This window comes from Henckelia pumila, chromosome 4, assembly GCF_033568475.1.
Source record: "Henckelia pumila isolate YLH828 chromosome 4, ASM3356847v2, whole genome shotgun sequence".
In the NCBI taxonomy this organism is placed as follows: Eukaryota; Viridiplantae; Streptophyta; class Magnoliopsida; order Lamiales; family Gesneriaceae; genus Henckelia; species Henckelia pumila.
In genome coordinates this window covers 147,316,368-147,338,970 of record NC_133123.1, presented here as the reverse complement: position 1 = coordinate 147,338,970, position 22,603 = coordinate 147,316,368, and the positions used below count along the sequence as shown (strand labels likewise).

The 22,603-nt window shown below is 35.8% G+C and overlaps 3 protein-coding genes across 9 annotated transcripts; all 3 read right to left on the bottom strand.

Moving 5' to 3' along the window:
• Positions 1-807: 807 nt before the first annotated feature.
• Positions 808-5,759, bottom strand: LOC140894753 (developmentally-regulated G-protein 2). 2 transcript variants are annotated; one of them, XM_073303350.1, is made up of 13 exons: positions 5,617-5,759; positions 5,398-5,477; positions 5,133-5,200; positions 4,928-5,004; positions 4,367-4,539; positions 4,190-4,246; positions 3,398-3,471; positions 3,232-3,306; positions 3,024-3,143; positions 2,422-2,592; positions 2,145-2,258; positions 1,805-1,975; positions 808-1,247 (listed from the first exon to the last, which is right to left on the bottom strand). In XM_073303350.1, the coding sequence occupies exons 2-13, from the start codon at positions 5,465-5,467 to the stop codon at positions 1,149-1,151; spliced, it is 1,269 nt and encodes a 422-aa protein (XP_073159451.1). In that variant the 5' UTR covers positions 5,468-5,477; positions 5,617-5,759; the 3' UTR covers positions 808-1,148. The 2 variants fall into 2 exon arrangements, with proteins under 2 accessions (XP_073159451.1, XP_073159452.1); XM_073303351.1 differs by lacking the exon at positions 3,398-3,471 and having other exon boundaries at positions 4,359-4,539.
• Positions 5,760-15,443: 9,684 nt separating this feature from the next.
• Positions 15,444-18,018, bottom strand: LOC140866477 (octanoyltransferase LIP2p, chloroplastic-like). 3 transcript variants are annotated; one of them, XM_073271473.1, is made up of 5 exons: positions 17,903-18,018; positions 17,038-17,188; positions 16,687-16,951; positions 16,261-16,411; positions 15,444-16,001 (listed from the first exon to the last, which is right to left on the bottom strand). In XM_073271473.1, the coding sequence occupies exons 2-5, from the start codon at positions 17,151-17,153 to the stop codon at positions 15,661-15,663; spliced, it is 873 nt and encodes a 290-aa protein (XP_073127574.1). In that variant the 5' UTR covers positions 17,154-17,188; positions 17,903-18,018; the 3' UTR covers positions 15,444-15,660. The 3 variants fall into 3 exon arrangements, with proteins under 3 accessions (XP_073127574.1, XP_073127575.1, XP_073127573.1); XM_073271474.1 differs by having other exon boundaries at positions 17,038-17,249; positions 17,903-17,961; XM_073271472.1 differs by lacking the exon at positions 17,903-18,018 and having other exon boundaries at positions 17,038-17,675.
• A 1,145-nt stretch (positions 18,019-19,163) lies between these two features.
• LOC140866136 (uncharacterized) lies at positions 19,164-22,224 on the bottom strand. Of its 4 annotated transcripts, none has more exons than XM_073271039.1 (9): positions 22,032-22,224; positions 21,547-21,648; positions 20,891-20,964; positions 20,556-20,658; positions 20,335-20,385; positions 20,074-20,227; positions 19,856-19,994; positions 19,564-19,666; positions 19,164-19,371 (listed from the first exon to the last, which is right to left on the bottom strand). In XM_073271039.1, exons 1-9 carry the CDS (start codon positions 22,192-22,194, stop codon positions 19,211-19,213), a joined length of 1,050 nt encoding a protein of 349 aa, XP_073127140.1. In that variant the 5' UTR covers positions 22,195-22,224; the 3' UTR covers positions 19,164-19,210. The 4 variants fall into 4 exon arrangements, with proteins under 4 accessions (XP_073127140.1, XP_073127141.1, XP_073127142.1 ...); XM_073271040.1 differs by having other exon boundaries at positions 21,547-21,645; XM_073271041.1 differs by having other exon boundaries at positions 22,038-22,224.
• Between the last annotated feature and the right edge of the window lie 379 nt (positions 22,225-22,603).

Genomic DNA, 22,603 nt, shown 5'->3' with positions numbered 1-22,603 from the left:
GGAAAAATATGAAATCTTGTCAAGTTGTCATGCGTATGTCTGTCTGTTGGGTGACTAGGATTTTGGCGGCCAGTTAACAATATCTCATAAATAATATCTAAATCATTTATTTAGGGCAAAAACTCCTATAAAACGGTCTCATGGGTCATTTTTGTGAGACGGATTTGTTATTTGGGTAACCCATGAAAAAGTATTACTTTTTATGCCAAAAGTATTACTTTTTATTGCAAATATGGGTAAAATTGACCCGTCTCATTTGTGAAACCGTCTCACAGGAGACCTACTTTTTATTTAGAAGTCGATATCCTAATATATATATATATATGTATAATTAATATTATAGGATTGAAATGACAAGTTGTTGAATCTTGTTAACATAATAGTACAGAAAATGATGATGTGAAGTTGAATTTTTTTTAAAAAAGAAACATTTTCCAGTGGGTGATGGTAGCTTGGACATTAATTTTGATGACGAAATGGAAATGTTGAGATTGAGATTTTGATCAAGCTATTGAAATTAGAAGCTTCTGAAGGAGTATAGGGGTAAACGACGCAAAATATACACTAAAATTGTTTTTTATTTTAATAAAAGAAAAACACACAAAAATGTGAGAATAAACTAAACCAATATCTCATAGGAACGGTTGCTTTTCTCTGAAATCTCGATATCATTTCCAATTTAGTTTCCACATTAATGTGTGCAAACAATTTTCTTCTTCCATTTTTTTTAATATGTGCGGTAAACCAATTGCAATATAAATAGCTTTTATAATCGTTTTTGATGATATATATGTGTGGCCATGTGCATGCAATGAAACACCAATTTCTTTTCGCAACAAAATTTACGCCTAAGTTATCCGTAGGCTTTGGTACATCATCTAAGAGGCCATTTAACAAACACACAAAGTGTCGGGTAATGGAGAAATCAACAAGGAGCTATCGAATAATGGTCACAACAATTCTCAAATTTAATTCAAATATTCACCTATGTTCACTCGTCCCTGGACTATGAATCCCTTGTAAATATAGCTAGCTTCCACTTCCTGGAAACGATCTTGGTCTATTTCCTCCACGGCCGTGATTGATTCCTAGAACGCGATCTTAAGCCATCCACATTTAAGTAAAACACGCACCAGAAGTTCACACGATCATGTCTTTAACGGGGCCTTCTTCTCACGGTCGGAAATTCGAGCAGGGGCATTGGAGTGCGACTTAAACCGGCCCCTACCTCCTCCATCGTCCTTTTCCTGCATAAAGATAAGTCGGTGCTTATATCTAAATTTCAAAAAATAATTGAGGGTTCAGCTATTTATATGAACCAAAAAATTTGACACATCACATCTAAAGAATATCAAGTGTGCGGTTTGGAAAATACAAAAAGATGACAGTACAACTTTGAGCTGCGAAAAAGTGGCGTGCCATAACTGAGTTAGACAATATTGATGGCATTCACCGTATAGATGAACATGCTTCTATGTTTAAGCTTCCTTCAAGATTCTCCCCTTTGTCATCCCAAATTTCCAATGTACAGAACAATTTACAGCTTTTTCTAATCACAGCATCAAGAGTTTAAATACAAATAAAGTACGACGGAATCAGGAGACATCCACAACTAGTTTGGAACAGTCGTTTTTCTGTCAATGGTTCTCTATATATGCATTCATGATCGTATTAAAGAGGTTGCTTTTATTAAGAGAGGACTACAATGCTATAGTAGCCCTTCAATTTTGGTCATGTTGCATCGAAAAAAGAGATAATTATGTGACAAAACAAACTCGCCATAGGATAAGCTTTAGTCCATTACCTTTTTCTTAACTATCTGTACTACATCCTCGTCCTGAAGAGAATGACTAAGACCACAATGTTGTGGATAGTGCCTTGCACTCACACCCCAAACTAGAACGTACTTTACGTCCTTTATCAGGCTCCGGTGAATATGGTTACAAAAATCTTCAACTGTGCAGCCGCCTCTTCCCTGAAATAAAATAAAATAAAATGCAATAAAGATTATAATATCCATTCCAAAAAGAGAATTAACGTACACATTAATGTAACAGAAATATATAGAACTTGGGCCGTAAAATAGGTTCAGTAGAGGGGAACACAAATATAGAAAGTGGATTATTGATTGAGAAAAAACATACAGCAGAAAGGACAACTGGATCAGAGAAGTCTGGTTGTTGGCCCTGAGGCTTTGTATATATTCTGACAAGACCCATCTCTTCCCACATTTTTGCAAGCAGTCGGTCCAGATTAAGCTGTTGAAGCAACAAAAGCACATAATTACAAAGAAACCGATAGTGAATTGTTGGACCCAATTTAAGTTCCTATGGAAACACTAATAAATGTCGAATGGCTATCGTCTAAAAAACAACACATGTCTGGCATGTGTCAAACATGGTGTTCTAAAGATTTACATACCTTCAAGTTGCAGCTTATAACAACTGAACTTGGCTGTCGTGCTAATCTATCCACGTCATCAATGCCGACCACATCTATCTTGTTATAGACATATATGCATTTCATGTACTTACGATTCCCCTCAATAACATCAATGAGATCATCGACCGTGGCATCTTCGCGAAACAAAACCTTAGACAACCAACATGAAACCCAAAATTGTCAACTGAAATCTCGGCCCAAGGTAATTGTTAATTTTCATAGGTTACAACTATAAATAACATCCCAGCCTGCCCCATACATGGTCAAATTCACATAACCACAAGTATTACACACGTATTGCCTAGTGACTTGAAGTTTTGAGAAGCTCAGTACATGAAATCTTATCAGCAAGAAAAAGTAGTAGAAAGATCATCAGAAGCCACAAGCCACCATATGACTATGACTTGTTCACTCTTTAACTTTTTGTCAACATGGAACATGGAATTGCATTGCATACATAAATAAGGAAAATAAATATTAAAGAAAGTAAATGATTTGTGATAAAGGATAACTAAAAAGAGTAAATTTACAGAACTTATAATCATGCCACAGAGAGAATGTAGGGAAGGGAGAGTGAGTACCTCAGCATTGTGAATCTTGTACTCATGTAGTATTTGATAGCAAAGCTTCTCGTCCACATGAGTCAATGCCAATGTGCTATTAAAAGAAATCCCTCCTGTTTTTTTCTTTTTGAAGTATATCTGTTGATGAGACAAGATCTAAAGCATGAGGCCAGATTCCTATTCACAATAATATGTAACAAAGTTGAACGCCAATAACATGCATTACTTGAGGTGGTCTTTTGTTTAAGCGCAAACCCACGGCTTCAAGCTCCTTCGTCAAGATCTGCCGATGCCCTTCACTCTAAAATTACAAATTTCGGTGAAAGGTGTCACACCCAGGGAAATGATTAAATAAAAAAGTTGCATAAATGGATTGTAGGTGAAAGTGTTACGGAGCAAAAGATGCCAAGTGAAATGATATTCCACGAGACTCGGAAAATCAGGCACACATGGTCAGTCACCATTTCTGAAAATGTCCACATAAATAATTTTTACATTCATGCAAAAATAAAACTCTTAGTCAATGCAAAATTGGCAAATACATTGCTCATGTCCAGGATGAAAAGAAGCACAAATCAAGGCAACCAGACAAAAAAGATAAAGGGCAATGAAGATGATCCTCTACGTGGAAGTCTTGTTCTCGCAGTTTTATTAGGAAACTACTATAGTGATCAAGAGATGTCGGCTACGGAATGATAAAAATCTACCACAGTATTCTGAAATATTATAAGCAGAATTGGATTTTTGTTTGTGATAAGCCATCAGCTCGTGCTACTCGTCACGTAAATGATTTCCATGTAACACCCCATAAATATAAATGATGATCTTAGCATATGAACGATGTGTGATCACAGATTACTCACAACTAACAGCATGCATACCATTGCATGGGTAAATTTATGAAACTACAAACATCTCACAAAATGTGGACCTCGACGTTAAATTAAATTCAGGATAAACAGCTGAATATACAATCATAAATATGTAATTTACAACACCCAAAATATCAATTTACGCTGTTATCAATTTCAATTATACGATGCTACTTCCTTTCCAATATGTGAGATGAAAACATGAATTAGGATAATACAATTTCACTATTGCAACTAAAATCAAATATTTTCAGCAGCCAAGATAGTATGTGTATGCTTTTCAAATAGGCAACTGATTATAATTGTAATTACTTTTGAAGCATCCAAAACCATCAGCACAATATCGGAAGATTTGGACACAGCGATAACCTGGCATAGATAAAAGAATTTTCTATCAGGGTTTAATTTATCAACATTTCTTTTAACATCACTGCTGTAACAATTGTTTTGTAGAATATTTATTGGTAAACAAAATTTTCACCTGCCTACCACGCCCCTTTCCTTCTGATGCACCTTCTATAATTCCAGGAAGATCGAGGAGCTGAATTTTAGTATCATTGTAGTGAATGATCCCAGGAATACAGGTAAGCGTGGTAAACTCATATGATGCAGCTTCTGAATGCGTACCCGTCAACATTGTCAAAAGTGTAGACTTTCCAACACTGAAATTAAAACCTTGTAACACACATCTCCAAAGAAGAATATGAAGGTAATGATATAGCTTCAGCTTTCAAAGTTAAAAATGCAATTCAAATTGGTAAGCTACATTTGTCACATCTAATATTAGCAACAAATTATATCATATCAAAAGAACAATTTCCGAGGGTTAAAAATGAAAAGGTAGCCATTGGACGAAGTTACAACAGTATAGAATGAGACAAGAACCATTTAAATACACTTAATAAATAATCAATTGCAAAATAATCCCCAAAGAGTCAACTATGTTAAGAAAAGTAGGATCCAATTTTAGAGTCAGAAACTCCAGCAATTTTCTTTTTCTTTCACTTTTTTCCAACACCTACAGTCCTTTCAAGTACTGAGAAAACAAACCTGGGAAAGCCTATCAGTGCAACACGTCCGTGGCCAAATTTTGTAACTTCAAAACCCTCCCCGGCTCCACTTGAACCCTGATCCATAATGAACAGCCATCAGAACGTGGCTTGCAAAACTTGATCAAGCCACCCAAACAAATAATTTAAGTAGGAAATTTTTTGAAAACTAAGAATACAGATATACAAATCAAGAAGTCGCATACTTTCGGCGGCTCCAATAATTGTGTCCTCAGCTTTGCAATCTTAGCTTTTAGCTGACCCAAGTGGTATTCTGTATGGTTAAAGTACCTCATCAGTATAAAGTTTTGATTTTTAAGGAACAAAGTCACCATGGCTATAATAAAAACCCAATCAAGCAACGGGAAAATAAAGAACAGAGACTACATAATCCGAATACAAATCAAGCTCAGTAAACTCAAATTCGAACCACCGATGACATAGTAAACAAAGATCAAGTGTAAAAAAAACCTGTTGCTTTATTTTTCTGCGTCCGGGCCATCTCAGCTTCAATTTCTTTGATCCTCTCGATGATCCCCATCCTGCCTCAGCTGCAATCATCCACAAAAACTTATATCATACATCAACTAATTATGCTTCAAAAAAACAATTACACGGACAAAGAATTGATCATGCAATAATCTGCATTCTTAATGAAACTCAAAACATAGATATGGGGAGATATTTTACTCGACGGAATGGTGAGATTCAGCAGATGATTTTTGATTGAGAAGGGCGGTGAATGATTCTTTATGCAGAAAGCGTGAGTAATTTGGGGGTAGGGTTCGGGTTGCTATTTAGCTTTACACGCCTTTCGCATTTTGAAGGGTGAAGTGTTCAACTTATCGTCCAATTTTTAAAATTCTGGAAATAAAAGTTTATAACAATTTTTTGGGATAATGCCCATTTTCGTCCCTCTTGTTTGTGACTTATCCAAAAATAGTCCCTCGACTTATCGGGCCGCTTAAATGGTCCTTCGTCTTTCATAAATTTTCCGCATTTGGTCCCTCCCGTCAACTCGACGTTAAATTTTCACGGTGATGAAGGCCCACATCCATATTTCTATCATTTTTCTCAAATTCTAACTCTTATCACGTGTTGCCCCAATTCAAAACCCTAGAACACACCATTTCTTCCAGCTGAGTTAGAAGATCGGGTCATCTCTTTCAAATCCAAATCTCGCTTAAGGTAAATGCTTGCATATATAATTATTTGGTAGAAGCTGCAGATTAAATTTGACTGAGATGAATATTCTAGCTAACACCTCACGAGTCAAAAATTACTTGATGGAAATTTGAGTTAGGATTTCTTTGGTTTTTGTGAAAATGGCAATTGAAGCCCAGAACTACCATAGGTATACATCTTGAAGGGAAATGGTGATGAGGTGGTTGCTGAATTGAGTCCCTTGATACCCACTTTTTTACTGTTCTACTCTGTTTTCTATCAAATTCATGTATTTTTTGCTCTATGTTTGATCTAGTACAACAGTTATTGTAATAAGTGAGAATAATATCAAACATGAAAATTTAATGAATTAAATTGTGGCTTAGTATTAGTTTATGCCAAAAAAAATGTTCTAGGCAGCCTGTTATATGATATAAAATTTCATGAATTAAATTGTTGTTATATGATATAAAATAATAGTTTGTTTACGGTGTAGGTGATTGTAACACCCGGTATTTTAAATACGTAAATCCGCCTGCATAATTAGGATATTTAATTATTTAAATTTATGATTTATGGGTTAAATAGTTATGTGAATTATTTATGCATGATTTAATTTATTTTTAAGCATTTAACCCATAATTAGTGATTTTTATGATTTTTAGTATTTTTATTATTTAATCGCGTAGACGGGACCGTGGACGGACGAGATGACGACTTTCTAGCCAAATTATTTTATGAGCCTTTTTGGAGCCTTAAAATATTATTTTGAGTTTTATTATCTCAAAATTTTAAGTATTTAATTTTATTTAATTTTAGGGGTCATTTTTATCCAAAATTAGCCAAAATATTGACTTTTTAGTATTTTTTAAAATTTCCCTAAATTATTATTTCGAGATTTATTTTATGTTATCAGATTTCTAAAGTTTAATTAAGAGTTTAAGTTGTTTATTAATTAATTAACCTATATTCTATTTGACACAAAAATTAAACCTAATCAACCTAAAAATCCTAGTAGCCGATTTCTTCACCCCTTAGCCGCCTCCACTCTCACAAAATCTTCATCTCCTTCGGCCAAGACCAGCTCCAAGAACACCATAGCCATTATTTCGAAGGTTCCAAGCAAGCCAAGGCATCCCGTCGTCGTCCCGTCGTCCCGAAGCCCGTCGTACACGCTTTTAGCTCTATAAATCGGTATTAAGGCATGTTTCTATTCACTTTTCAAACCTATATCAGTGTATGTATGCGTGTGGGTGTGTAACATCAGAATTTATCATTTGACAGCAAGCTTTTCGAATTTCCTTCACTAATGCTCTCGGTTTTGACATGTGTTGGTTCATGCTCACGTTTTTGTCATCCATGGCTTGAAGGGGGCTGCTGGCTAGGTCCTATGGGGTCCCTAGGATGTCTAGATGAGTCGGCCATGGTTGGGTTGGGGCTAGGAATCACGGCCGATCGGGTTTTCAGAAAGGAAACTGAGGCGCGCAGGCTAGGGTTTTTGGTGGAAGAGGGCTCGGTGTAGGCTAAGGGGGCAGCATGGGGTTCGGGCCAGGGTGTGGTTCGAACCGGCAGGACCCTGGGGAGGTCCTGCCGGCGGAGCTCCAGCCGGTCGTGGCCGGAGCAGGGCGGCAGCAGGCGTTGAAGGCCTGCTGCCCAAGCCTCGGCGGCCGAGAGGGGTAGGTAGGCTAGGGTTTCGGGTTCTAGGGTTTGAGGGTGTTCCGGGTCGGGTCTTGGGTCCGGGTCGGGTCTAAAATAATATGGGTTAAGTTAAGTGGGTCCGGGTCCGGGTTATTTTAATTGGGCTCGGGTATTTTTATTTTTAAGTTTTTAAGTTAATTAGGAGTTAAATGGACTAATTAAATTCCCAAAAATTTAATTAGTACCATTTAATTTATTTGGGTTACATTAAATTATTTTGGGTTATTTTATTTATTTTTGGGCTTTTAATAATTTTTATTTAAATTTTTAAGTTGGCCAGAAATTTTTATGGGCTTGGGAGCCCATGAAAGTTATTGGGCCTGTTAATGGGTTTTTGGGCCCATTGGGCCAGGGTCAGTGTTATTGGGCCTAATTTAGTCTTAATGGGCCAAGTCTTAAGTTAAGTTAATGAGCTTGAGTATAGGGCCAGCAGTCCAGGACCATCCATGAGAAAATTGCATGTGTCCTGATTATATATTTAATTATTTTTATGCATTTAAGTTATTTTAATATTTATATGTTAGTAAGAAAATTAAATTAAATATATATGAAGGACACCCAATTTATTTAAGTACATGCATTCATGAAATCAATTTTTATGCTATGATTTAATTTCTATGGTTGAGCAAATAAAATATTTTAGGTGGAAATTGAAGTAGTGTGGCCATTTATGTATGGGCAGTTTCTGCCATTTATGTATGGGCAGTTTTCTGCCATTTATGTATGGGTGGTTCGCCACCAGCCTCGTACGATGGTTTCTTAGACTGATCAGTCGCACTATGGGTCACACTTACGGATAGGACCATTCGATGTTAAGAAAATAAATGCTCAACAACTCTTGTATGTATGATATTATGTATGTTATGTATTTATTTAAGTAAGTTATGTTATGTAATTTTAAGCATGCTCATTCATGTATATGTATGTATTAGTATTAAATTGATTTAAATTATTTTAAACCCTTGTTAGTATGCATGTTGGGCCTCTAGGCTCACTACACTGATATGGTGCAGGTGAGTACGTAGAGGAGCAGGTTACTCCTACCGGTGGTGAGGATGTATGAGCAGCGCTGCAGTAGCCCCGTGACCGTGACAGCCTCTGAGTCACCGTACATGATGTCATATGATACATTTGGAATATTTTAAGGGTTGATGTTTTTGGATATTTTATTAAATATTTTTAGTGCATGCACTCTTTTATTTATTTTATTTATGCAGTATATTTTTAATTCTAGGGTTGACTCAGATGTTTAATTATTTTAAAGAATGCATTTTTATTTAAGTATTTAATTGTTTATTTATTTAGTCATGTATTTATTTTAAGTATTTTATTCTGTGCATATATGTATGGGCATATATGTACATATTTTATTTAGTAGTAAAAAAAAAAAAAAAAAAAATTTCCGCATATTTATTTATTATAGAGTTAGGGTCGTTTCAGTGATTTTCCTTATTTTCAACATGAGAGGAAACAATCTGCTGTTGAATATCATGGAGGCAAACATCTCTCAATAGTTTATAAGCAGCATTTGCAAAATTATGGCTAGACGAAGCACCCATTCTCTAAGTTTCACGCCAAATTATGGTAATTTTTTCTGCACGATATTAATTTTTGTATTACTTTATTATACACAGTATTAATTTAGTTAGCAAAAAAAGTTTATCCGTTGTATTATGGTTTGAAATTCAGTACCTGTATTTTTTCCAGGTGTGATGGGAGAACCTACATGTTTCACACTAAAATTATATTACGGTGGTACGATGGAAACAATTCGCAAAAAAAAAGTGTACAAAGGTGGTAATATTGAATACTTCGACTTCGTTGATCTGGATAAGTTGGGGATAATTGAACTTCGTGGGTATGCAAAAGAGTTGGGATTTACAGATGAGAATAGTTTCAAGCTCTGGCACAAGCTCGGGAAAAGTTTAACCAAAGGGAGATATTTGGAAAATGATGTTGGTGTGCTTGAAATTAAGGATCATATCCCACATAACTTTGAAGTTGAAGTTTACATGGAACATGTTGAAGTAGCTACAAATAATCAGAAAGATGCAACCACTCAAGACGGTGCAAATGGTTTTCATGATAGTGATTTTGAATTTGAGGAAGAAGTTCAGTTAGCGGAGAATCTGAAGAATCATGCTGCTGAAAATTTGAAAGGGAAAAATGTAGTGGAAGATGTTGGAATTTCGGATGACTTGCTGTCTAGGATGGGGCAGGATGAAGGGGATTATGACTGTCTAGAAAGTGATGGTTTTGGGAGTGCTCTTGAATCTGATGAGGACGATGCACCAACCTTTCCAATGTATGACCCTATTGAAGATTCTAAAAATCCTGATTTGAAGCTCGGTATGATATTCAGTTCAAAGAATGAGGCCAAATTTGCAATAGAGAGTCATTGTATCAGACGAGGACGTACAGTGAAGTTTGTAAAGAATGACAACAAAAGAATTCGTGGTATATGCATCAATGAAAGTTGTAATTGGTGTATTCTTTGTTCACCAATGAATAAAGACTCATGTTGGCAAATAAAAACATTTATCCCCGAGCATGACAATTGCTATTGGCACAGCAAGAACAAAAGCATCAAAGCAGGCTGGTTGGGATCTACTTTTGAAAAGAAATTCAAGTCAAATCCTAAGTTAGGTACCAGCGAGTTCAAAGTCGAGGTAGAAAACACTTTGAACACAACTATTTCATATAAGCAAGCTTATTTGGCTAAGAAAAAAGCAATGAAACTAGTTGAGGGCAGCATACAAGAACAATTTAGCCGAATAAGAGATTATTGCTCTGAATTAAAGAGGACTGACGAAGGTGCTTCTGTAATTCTGAAATTGACAGAAGATGATGATGGGCCAAGATTTCAAAGACTTTATGTTTGTTTCTCGGCATGCAAAGATGGTTTCAAGGATGCATGTAGGCCCGTGATTGGTGTGGATGGTTGTTTTCTGAAAACAAAGACAGGGGGGCAGTTATTAGCGGCAGTTGGCCTAGATCCTAACAATAATATTTTTCCTATTGCTTATGCCTTGGTTGAAGGAGAGAGTAAGGACAGTTGGGTGTGGTTTCTTCGGTTGTTAGATAAAGATATCGGCTTTGAAAATCAGCATGGCTGGACATTTATGTCCGACAAACAAAAAGGATTGATTCCTGCCTTCGAGAGTTTGTATCCCGATGCTGAAAACAGATTTTGTGTTAGGCATCTCTTGAGCAACATGAAAGCTGCTGCTTTTAGAGGTGTGGCAATTGAAAATGCTCTTTGGGCTGCAGCAAGAGCAACAAGAGTTGAAGAGTTCAAAAGACGCATGAAAGATTTGAAGAAGATTGATGGAAATGCATATGCATGGTTGGCCAAAAAACCTGAACATCACTGGTGCAAGGCATTCTTTAGCACCATCCCCAAATGTGACATACTTTTGAACAATATGTGTGAATGTTTCAACAGTATGATTTTAGAGGCTAGAGAGAAGGCAATAATTCCAATGTTCGAATCGATTAGAAATATGTTGATGGTCAGATTTCAGTTGAACAGGTCAAAGGCAGAGAAGTGGGATGGTGCAATATGCCCAAAGATTAAAGTAGTGATGGCAAAGAATTGCAAGGATGCGACTACGTTTAGACCGATGATGGCTGATGAGATGCATTTTCAGATCTCTGGTCCACGCAATCAGCATTCTGTTGACCTAAGTAAAATGAGTTGCAGCTGTAGAAGATGGGAAATGACTGGGATTCCATGTCCACATGCTATATGTGCTATGTGGTGCAAAAGAGAAAATCCAGAGGCTAATGTGCATCGTTATTATAGCATTGAAGCATACAAACGATGTTATGCAAGGTCAATCATGCCAATAAATGGACCAGAGTTGTGGCCTTCATGTGACTTAATCCCCCCCTTACCACCAATTTATAAGGAAAGAGTTGGTAGGCCAGCGAAGTTGCGAAGAAGGGAACCTGATGAAGTACCAGCTTCAAACCAAACAAAGCTGAAAGAGATAAAAAAAAAACAACAAATGCAAGCGATGTGGTGGATTTGGCCATAACCAGAGAAGTTGTACCAGACCTAGATCACCACAAAGTAAATTTGTGGAACAGGAACAAGCAATCCCACAAGAATGCAATGAAATGGAGCAAAACAAAAATGAAACAACATTGGAAGAATACAATGAAATGGATATTGGTGAGATGCAGTCAGCTCCACAGGGATGCAATGAAATGGAGAGCTGGGATGAAGCTTTAGAAGGAGATGATGATGAAAGATTCATATCTGATAAGGCAACAATGCGTGATGAACTGGCGTCGAAGAAACGAAAGAAATTACAGGTTTTTATGTTGATGTGTTTTTGAATTTTTAGTTTTATATGACACTAATATTTTATTTCCTTTCTGTTTTTACTGTATGGATCGATGATAACAGGTTATACGACAACAAGAAAGTGGGATCAATATTTCTGGTAATTCGAAGGCCGTATTTTCAATCAATGTAAGTGTTTTATATATTGAAGTTTATGATTGAACTAGGAGCATTCTTTGATGATTGAACTAGGAATGAAATGTAAGAATGAGTTGAATTTGATGTAAATAGTATATTTGATGTAGCTTGAGTTTATAGCTTAGTTCTTTGATGATTGAACTAGGAATGAAATGTAAGAATGGCATAGGATCATGCTAGATTGATGTTATACTCTTTGTGCATGTTCTAGACTTGAATTTTCTGTTTCAACATTGAGAAAATGAGGTGTAGATGGAATGGACAGCAACATCAATCTGCTGATTATTTTTGTTCGAAAAGAGCATGTCAGGATCAGTGCCAGAATGGACCATAATATGTTGTTTTTTTTCGGGCTATAAATGCTACGGTTTTATGTATATATTCATTGGTTATATTTAATTTTTTTAAAAAAAATTCATGTGCCAGGTGAATTCAGTGGTGAAGAATGATTTCATTGTGAAAAATGGAAAGAATTTCGTGACATTATCTCATCTAAGAGCTTCATTGAATGATAAAAAGAAGACACCACCAACAGAGTCAAGCGGATATCGATTAGATCACCCTGTTACGAGGAGAAAACAACAGCATCAATCCAGTTAATGTGATGACATCGTTCCAAGATTATTGATGGGTTACGAAGAGGGTCTTTACCTTGGGACTAGTATTTTTTTTGTCAAAACTTGTACTTCGATTTACATCGTTTGCGAAGACGTTTGCATAAGTTAATGTATGAACTTGATACTAGTACTTTTTTGTGAAACTTGGATTTCAGTTTCCCAGAAGACAGTTTCATCTCTAATTGTTTTGGTTGCGATTTTGCGATTTCTTTGTTTTGGTAATTGTTATTGAAGTCACATCCTCATTTATATGTATTTCAGAAAGAAAAAAAACATTCGCACACAACATATTTTTTTCGTTGGAGCAAAAAAATATGTCACAATGATAACCATATTCATCAAGCATAATACGTAAATGTCTGCCTTCGACAAGTTGCAGACGAACAACAACTGGAAAGACAAGAATGAGATGTGAATCACCAAGCTTATTGATACCAATAACAACATAGTTTCTTAAACTTGCTAACATCATGCCAATACAAATTGAAAATTTCAAAGTACCAAGTCAATAACCATATTCATCAAGCATAAACACATGCTCGAGCAACTACATAAAATAAAAAATTCTCAAACACCTAGTCAATAAATAACCACATATGCTCGAGCAACTACCAAGTACCTTGTCAAAACATAACCATACAACTACTTCAACCATCATAAACACATAAACTAGAAGGATTCCGAAATCTGCCGCATCTTTTCAGTTATCTCCGAAATTCGAGAAGCATGCCTACGATTCTCCTGTTCTAATTCCAGTCGAGCAATTCGTAGCTGAGCTACTTTTTCATCATGGCTTGAAGTTGAACTTGCATATTTCTTCTTCTCATAATCGGTACCAGAGGCAGAGGTACCAGAGATAGAGGAAGAGGCTTCATCATGTCTCGAATTTGAACTTGAATATTTCTTCTTATTCCCGGTACTAGAGGAAGAGACGGCGGCGGCAGCGGTAGCAGCGGTAGCGGATGCGGCAGCAGTAGCAGTAGCGGCTGCGGCAACCTGTCTTTTCAAAAATGCGTCATACGCTTCAACAGCTTCTCTTCTACTATAGTATGATTTGTGAGCATTGTCTTCAAATTTAATAACTTGTGCGTATGCTTCATCCCAACTCTCGTAGACGCCAGGTTTGCGTCCAACAAAAACAACATATGTTTTTCTCTAAATATCCAATAAATCAAAAACCAAAATTTCAGATTATATAATTAATAAAAACATATGTTTATTTAAAATGGGGTGGGTCGTACCCTTTCTCTGTTCATTGGCAATGGGGTAATATCAATCAATAAGCTAAAACTAGAGCTTGCTCCCTGTTTTCATGCCCTAAGAATATAATTAACCGATAATTATGAAATCGAATGTGAATAAAAATTTACCACCATTGATTGAAGTTTTTCTTGGAAGAAATAGATCGGATTTGTCCTCCTCTTTCGCCCACAACAACTAGACAGCAGTGCGCGTGATGTCTTCTGGAAATTACCTTTGCGTGATTCAACGTTGGGAGCTTCAAATTTGGATTTTGTGTTCTAGGGTTTTGATTGGGGAAAAACGAGAGGAACAAAAATTGGGATAAATGAGAAGTAAATATGCTATAATGTGAGATATGGATGTGGGCCTTCATCACCGTGAAAATTTAACGTCGAGTTGACGGGAGGGACCAAATGCGGAAAATTTATGAAAGACGAAGGACCATTTAAGCGGCCCGATAAGTCGAGGGACTATTTTTGGATAAGTCACAAACAAGAGGGACGAAAATGGGCATTATCCCCAATTTTTTTTTAAAAGCAGTTAATACTACGTGTAATTTTTTTATTGTTTTTTTTTGGAAAAAACTATGTAATGATATGACAAGAAGTTTAGGAGTGCGTTTGGATTAAGAAGTTAAAATATAAATGTTTTGTTTGGTATTAAAAGTCAGATCGGAAAAGTATTTTTTTTTAAAAAATATTTTTTTTAGTTAATAATTTGTTTGGATGACTATTTAATTGATTAAAAAAACACTTTTTAAAGTAAAAATTAGAGTTTTTTCAAAAACAAAAAATTGTAGCTTAAAAAACCTTTTTTTTTTTAAAAAAAATATCTATGAAATTCAAACGGGCTCAAAAACTGTTTTATTTTTATTTTTAAAAAAAATGTGATTTTATTATTCCAAATGTGTTTGTGTATGTCTGAATTGCTTTTAAAAACACTTATTTAAGCAAAAATAAATGTTTTTTTAAAAGCTCATATTATAACTTTTCAAATGTTTTTTTTATAACTCAACTAAAAAAAATGATTCAATTTATTTATCCAAACACTAAATTATTACGGCTTTTATTTAGAAAACACTTTTAAAAGCCAAATTTAAAATAAAAGCAAAATGCATCTGTAACCAAATTGACCCTAAAACTCTACAGAACATGTATAAAGATATAACATTAGAACACATTTGATGGAGCATTTGGTTAAGTGAGAAGATTTTTGTCTATGATGCACAGATTATTGAGGAACGCACTGTTCAAGTCAGAGCTAAAAATGGTGAGCTTTTGATAGAATTTTGTTGTGTAAATGTTGAAATTAAGACTTCTGTTTCCTTAGCTCAGTTACTCTACAAGGCTGCAAAGTCAGATAAGAAATTACTTAACAACCATTTGAGCTCACTGGTTACATACTTCCAATACAATTTCGAGTTTGTAGAGAGGAGTGGAGTAGCCAGGCTCTAATGATATCAACTAGTTGCTATTCTCCGCAATAGTGCATATCGAATTCTGATTAAATATCCGGCATCCATTTTCAGCATGTTAAGTTGGCAGTGTTTTCTTGAGAGACACCTAACTGAATAGGTTTACTCCGGAGATCAACTTGGAAAACTTCACAAAATTCCTGAATCAGAGATTTATGTGTGGCATCAATCAATTCCGTATCATCGGTATTATGACCATGCTCTTGCCGATTTACTTGAGAAGAATTTTTTTCTTGCAGCAGTGTTTTTATGCTTCCAACTTCACGATCCTGAATCCCACATGGAACTATCTGCTGAAAGTGTTTTATATCTGTGGTGACATTCAACGCCAAGCCATGATATGCTATCTGTTTCGATATTTTTATACCGATGGCTGCTAACTTTTGGTTCCCTGAAGGATCCAAAAGGGAGTTAAAAATAGGAAGCGCTAAAGAGAGATGACAGAATGCATAAAATGGAGATATGTAATTTCAAGTTATCAAGATTCAAGAATGCTATATTGCTATGCCAAATAGAGGGGCAAAAAAGGATAGTAAGTGCTGATATGAATTCTAGAGCGTGAAATTTTATTGGGAGGATTTCGGAATTCTGATTCATGAGTAAAAAAGAAACTGTTCCGGTTCCAGGCACAAAAGAACTTTTAGACGTACCAACCCAAACACCAGTTAAGCCCTTGATTCGTGAAGCTTCAATAGAAAACGTCGAGGAAAGAGCACGGATGACCACTTCTTCAAGTGCCCTAAGATACTGATGAGCATCCATGTCGTAGTAGCGGAGATTGATTATAGGGTACAGGACCAGCTACTACAACACAACAATAATGTGAAACATTCAGAACAAAACATAAACATCATAGAAATGAACATCGATATTATCATAGCTACATCAACATCAAATTTAGACCCCAAACATTCATTTTCAATCAAACAAATTTGCTTTTCAGGATCATATTCAAGTAAACTACAAAATTTCAATACCCTTGAGCATTTGGGCCATAGTTCTAAGCTTGAAGATCCCACTACATTGAGGGATCAAGAAAGCTTCCACTGAATGTAGACACATACAGTATCATATACCTGACCAGGGCCATGATATGTGACTTCACCACCTCGTTCAGTCCGATGCACTTCAAAAGATGTATTTTTTACATCAAACTTCAAGTACTCTTCCTTGCTACCAGCACCCAATGTGTATACAGGTTTGTGTTGCAAAATAATCAAAGTATCAGTGAAATCTTTACCCTCTTCGATCAATGCTTTTTTTTCTTCAACAACAGCATTTTGCCATGACCAAGCCTCAACATAAGGAACCAGTTCTTTATGCAAGTCATACAAATCAACACTGTACTCAAAATAAAGAAGAGAATCTATAACCAAAATCCACATCAATTTAACTGTAAAAAGGAACAGTAGGGTGAGAAAAGCTACCTTTTTTTTGGCCTATGTACCATTGAAACAGTGAAATTAAAGGAAGAGCGATCCCTGCGAGTTACTCTTAATGGGTTTGGAATGGAACTGAAAATGGGACTGACTACTGCAGGCATAATTCAAGATTTATGGAACCGAAGATGTGCAGTAGCTGCGGCGGCACAGAGATTGTGGAAAAAGCTTCAGTCTTGGGGCGTAGAAACCAACTCAGTCTATAGTATTAAACACATTACAACATCATGGGGACAAAAGGTAAATTTAAAATTGTAAAACGGTTCACAAATTTTTATTCAAAATTTGATGGATTTAAGAGAGCAATCCCGAGTGTCACATTGCGCAGCAATGCTGAAATCCATGATATCTATCAAATAAAGAGACCAAAGAAGCTTCTTTTTTAAAAAAATGCAATAGCTTCATTCAATGCAAAAACAAAGCAGTAGCCTGACTCTTTTTTCTTTGTGAGGTAATGCAAGATTGATAACAGGGTAAAATATCTAAATCTGCATTTCATGTTAATGCTAAAATCCAATTTATCTATCACATCAAGAGACCTCAAGCAAGAAAATATCAAATGCATAATAGCTTCACTCAAAGCAGACGGGAAAGCAGCTTCCCAACTTATTCTTTTTGAGGCCATGCAAAATTTATATTGTCACTAGACGTATGCTCAGATGCAATCTGTTAACCAATCAAAGCCACTAGAACTAAATCGAGTTTGGTCAGTTCCCATTCAACTTTATGGCCACAAATAAATTAGTTGAAAGATCAATACTTGATAAAAATATCCAAATAAATCAGTAGAAAACATAAACCTGAGTAAACCGATCATTTTATGAATTCATTTTCGCAAAATGAAAAAGATTACCTGTAATCGAACTCTCGTCCGTTGGAAACAGTGGAGAAATCAGAACAATGAAGATGAAGTTGGGTGTTTGGCAAATGGCAACACATCGGTTTTCTCATTGATTGGGCTGGCCTATAATAAGATTGGGTATTTGGGGTTGTTTAAAGCCCAACAAAAATAATAATAATCGAAATTTGAGGTGAAAGTAGGCCCGGTAATAATTGTAGAAAAGGCTGGGTCTAGGCCCTTGGGCGTTTAAATTGCATTACGTGGTTCTGTTAGTACAACATTCCAATCATGAAGTTTTTGGTGGTAAAGGTGTAAGAAATATTCGAGTGAATCGAATCATATGATGGTTAATATCAAATTAAAAAGAGGAGAAGAAAAAATTGAGTAGCTGATAATAATCTCAATTTTGAACGGAAGAAACATGTATTTTCTTAACTTTAAATGTCCACGTATGTCTCGTTTTTTACTCTCGTGCTCTCGTAAACTCATTATTGGTACAAGGTTTACGAATACCCGTATTTGAGGTCCATAACACATTTCATAAGAATAAAGAATATATCATCTACAACGGTAGGTTAGATCATACCCCATGGGTATTACCCCATGTGATAGATGACAATCACTGGTTGGTTCAAATCATGTGAGTTTCACTGAATTATATGGGCCCACATGATTTGAACAAATAAGATACATTCATCTGTCCCATGAGTTAATACCAATGGGGTAGGTTGAAATTTTCCATCTAGAGCATAATATTATTAAATTTTGTTTATTATGTTTATTCAATTTTGGGAAAATTGTTTTTTTTTGTCCTGCATGTTTGTCACTTTGCGATTTAGTCCTTATATTTTTAGATTTCAGTTTTAGTCCGCTATCTTTATTTTTTTTTTGGCAATTTTAGTTTTTTTTTCCGAAGTGGCGTTGACGTGTCACCAATTCAGTGCTGATGTGGAGTTGACGTGTATAGTGCTACGTAATCATTTTCGAATAAAAAAGATCGAAATTGCCAAAAATTGGAACATGCAAAACTAAAACTAAAATATAAAAAAATAAAAGACCAAAATCGCAAAGTGACAAACATACATAACCAAATTTACAGTTTTCATTCAATTTTAGAAACATGATTTTCGAGAAAAAATGACAAAAAGTTCTAGTTGTCAAACAACAATCTTGGAGAAATGTAATCTTATTATGTTTATCTTGCTATGATTTCTATTTCTGTAAACTGCATGGATTCCGTTGTCAGATAGGTTTCGGCTGAAAGATCCGAACATAAATGATGAAATTCATGAGGATTTCAAGATAAATTGAATAAAATTATCAAAAATTACGGTTGCTCTTTACATATTTAATCTCTAAAATTTCGAGAGCATTTCCTCTGTTGTATTCTAGTATGTATTGAGGGATCTCTTCAAGATTGATGCGCTTTCCAACAAAACCACACCAACATTCTTCCTCAGCATCTTCTTCTTCAACATCATCTAGGCCAAAGCCAAATCACAAGATAAACAACGGGTAACCGGAACCACTGAACTGTTTAACAGTGGTGGATTTGAAAACTTATTTGGAAAGATACGATGAAAAAATAAAATTTTATTTTAGGTAAGAGTCTGCTAGCTGAAATTTGGATTTGCCGCGGGTTTGCGGGTTTGCAACACAACTGTAATGCTTACCTACGAGTTTGAGATAGCTAAGCAAGTGAGAATACCCATTTGCCACAACATCAAGATCGTCCATGGTGAAGTTATACCGTTTCTCCAGAGCCAAGTATAATACCTGGAATGTGTAAAAGGAACTAATGTTTTTAAGTGCAAAATGATGGTTCACAAACCTGTCAAATGTTTCATAACTCGTCATCAAAACAAGCTGTTTCCAATCAAATTTTTTTGCACGGAATCAGCTTTTATTATTGATATCTTGTACATATCAATACACAGCTTAAACAGGTTCAAAGAATTGATGTACCTTTTCTTGATCAGTGGACATGAGAACTTCTAATATACTGAACAAAGCATCGGTTAAATCATCGTTGTAAATTACATCTGCAGCTACAAGCAAAGAAGCTCTATTCAACTCTTCGACTTCAGAGACGATCCAAACATAGCTGGACACAGTGATGGGACTTATATTTACCAATATCTTCAAAATTTTCTATTCTAGTATATTTTTACAGAACAAGATACCTTTTTTTCTGAGATGATGAATTCTCTATGTCCCTAGGGGGCCACTGATGGTTCCAATCAAGTTCGCGTACATATATAGAAGCGTTTTCATGGAATAATCCCACATTCAGATGAACATTCTTTGCACAGTTACCAAGTACTTCATCGCCATGGTCTGTTAACCAGCAGAGAGGATGATAGTTCTAAGGAATCAGATGACAGATCCATGCATTCAAATTCGTGATGATAAAGAGTCATGGCATCTGATTAAATAAAGTTTACCAGTTATGAAGACTGTGTTAGCAGCACGTGCAAGTACCATGCCGATCAAACCTGTTCGAAAAAGTGAAAGAAAATCCTTTCATACAAGAACCACGATGAGAAATACATAGACCGGTTAAAGCTTGCTGGTTCTATCGATTGCTAGTTACTGTCCTTCGGCAAAAATCAGAACACTTATCACATAGCCATAAAATGATTCAACAAGGCATAAACAACTTTACCTGTGCCAGCTCCAAGATCTATAGCAACTATTCCATCAAACTTGGACGAATTATACATCATATGCAGCACAAAGTCGGCCAACACCAATTCTGCTCCCCAGACCTGATGGAGGAAAAAACCGCAACAATAGCACACAGACTTATACAGAAGCTTTCCGTATAGCTTGTTGGTGTTGAGAAGAAAAATAAGAGATAAATCCAGTGGAATTTTACAAAAGAATGAAACATCACTACCAAAACATGGTAACATCTTCTTAATGAGGGTAAATATAGAAACGTTCGTTTGAACTGAAGTTATGATGAGCATTCCGAGAAGGTGAAACAGATTTCAATACCTGGAGACCAACACTTGGGATAGATGAGGTAACATGATGCTGTATGGTGATGACAAAAGAATCGTTCCCCCGATCTGAGCATTAAAGAAACAGCATTTCTCAGCTTCTTTGTTTCAATGTTCCCTATAATTTGTTTGAAGGATTGGGAGATTGAGCGAAGGGTATTTTCAAATTTTCAGACCCATGAGACAGAAGCCATTTTAATCAGAAGGTTTTGGTTAACATTATAATTTCCAAACCACCACCTAAGAAAATCATTGAACTGCAGCCAAGCCTATATAGGAATTGACACAACTTCATTTCATATTAAGAATGAAATCTGGTGCTTTGTTAAAACAAAGGATAAAAAATGGCTTCTCCTGTTCAAATTAAACATAGCTCAATTTACATGGAGAGTACAACTTTTAAACTGAAGATACCATATGAGACTAGCTGAGAGGATCTAAAGATCAACCAGCCTCAAACGTATACATGAACTGCACTACATTGAACAAAAAGAAAACTCACACATTCTTACGGCACGGTTGGTAAACAAGGTGAGCAATTCTCTGATACGTTCAAAATAGTAATACAACATGACAGAAAATTAATAAAAGCTATCAAAAGACACAGATGTGATGAAACCTGTACAATTCAAACAGTTGAAGAACACTTACCGGTCTGCCGAGTCCGCCGAGGGAGAATTAAATCACCATCTTCATCAACTTCACAAACTTTTGCCCCCATTGTACCCCAACCATCTCCAATCCATTCCACTGCTACATCATTTAACATATAAAGAAACGTTATCTATCTATATATATGACCGCTAAATTTCCAGTCTTGTAGTAAAATTCATGAACAGAGAGACATTTCGATACGAACAAGGTGGATTTACCCAAAAAATAATAATTAAACTTTGTGCATAAATTTTTAGAAAATGCAACTATCTCTACATTAAACAGCCTCCTCCCATATTTCAAGTCACCCACCCGATTAATTAGTGGCTGTACAAAACAATAACATACAGCAATCAAATTGTCCTACATGAGCTACTACAGATTTTACTGCTTCGTATATAGAAAGGGTTCTTGAAAAATCATATACTGAGTTCAGTACAACAAATCCATGGAATTAAGCCGAAGAAAGGAGGGGAAAATACCCTTACGAGGTGGAAGTGAGACTGTAAAATGGGATATATGGGGACCGGAGTGGTTCGGAGGACAGCCCAGGTGAACCTCACTCATCACCTGCTCCTCCTCCGACTCGCCGCCGCCTTCTTGAATCGGAAACTCTTCCGGCGATCCTCCACCTCCGCCTGTCATCGTACTGTGGGGGAAATTTCGGGAGAAGAGTCATTTCTGTTTTATTTAAGAAAAAAGATTGAACTTACAATATTGTCCTTGTGTTTAAATTCATATCTATATCATTATATATTTTAAAATATTAATTAACCTTAAATCTTTATATCATTTTTATCGCGACTATCTTCTTTCAAACGCTCTTTTCCTTTTCTCATTATCTTTCTCTTTTTCAGATTTTGTCTCGCCCTTCTCTTTTTTTCAAAAAAAAACTTTATTCTTCTTCTCAAATCTTTTTCAACAAAATAAACACCAATCTGGTATATATTTTTACATTATTTATTTAAAATACCAAAAAAAATCAAACTGGAAAGACCCAAGCTTCGGTCTGCCAAGCTCGTGCTTGCTGGGTCAAAGCCAAGCAAGCACGGTG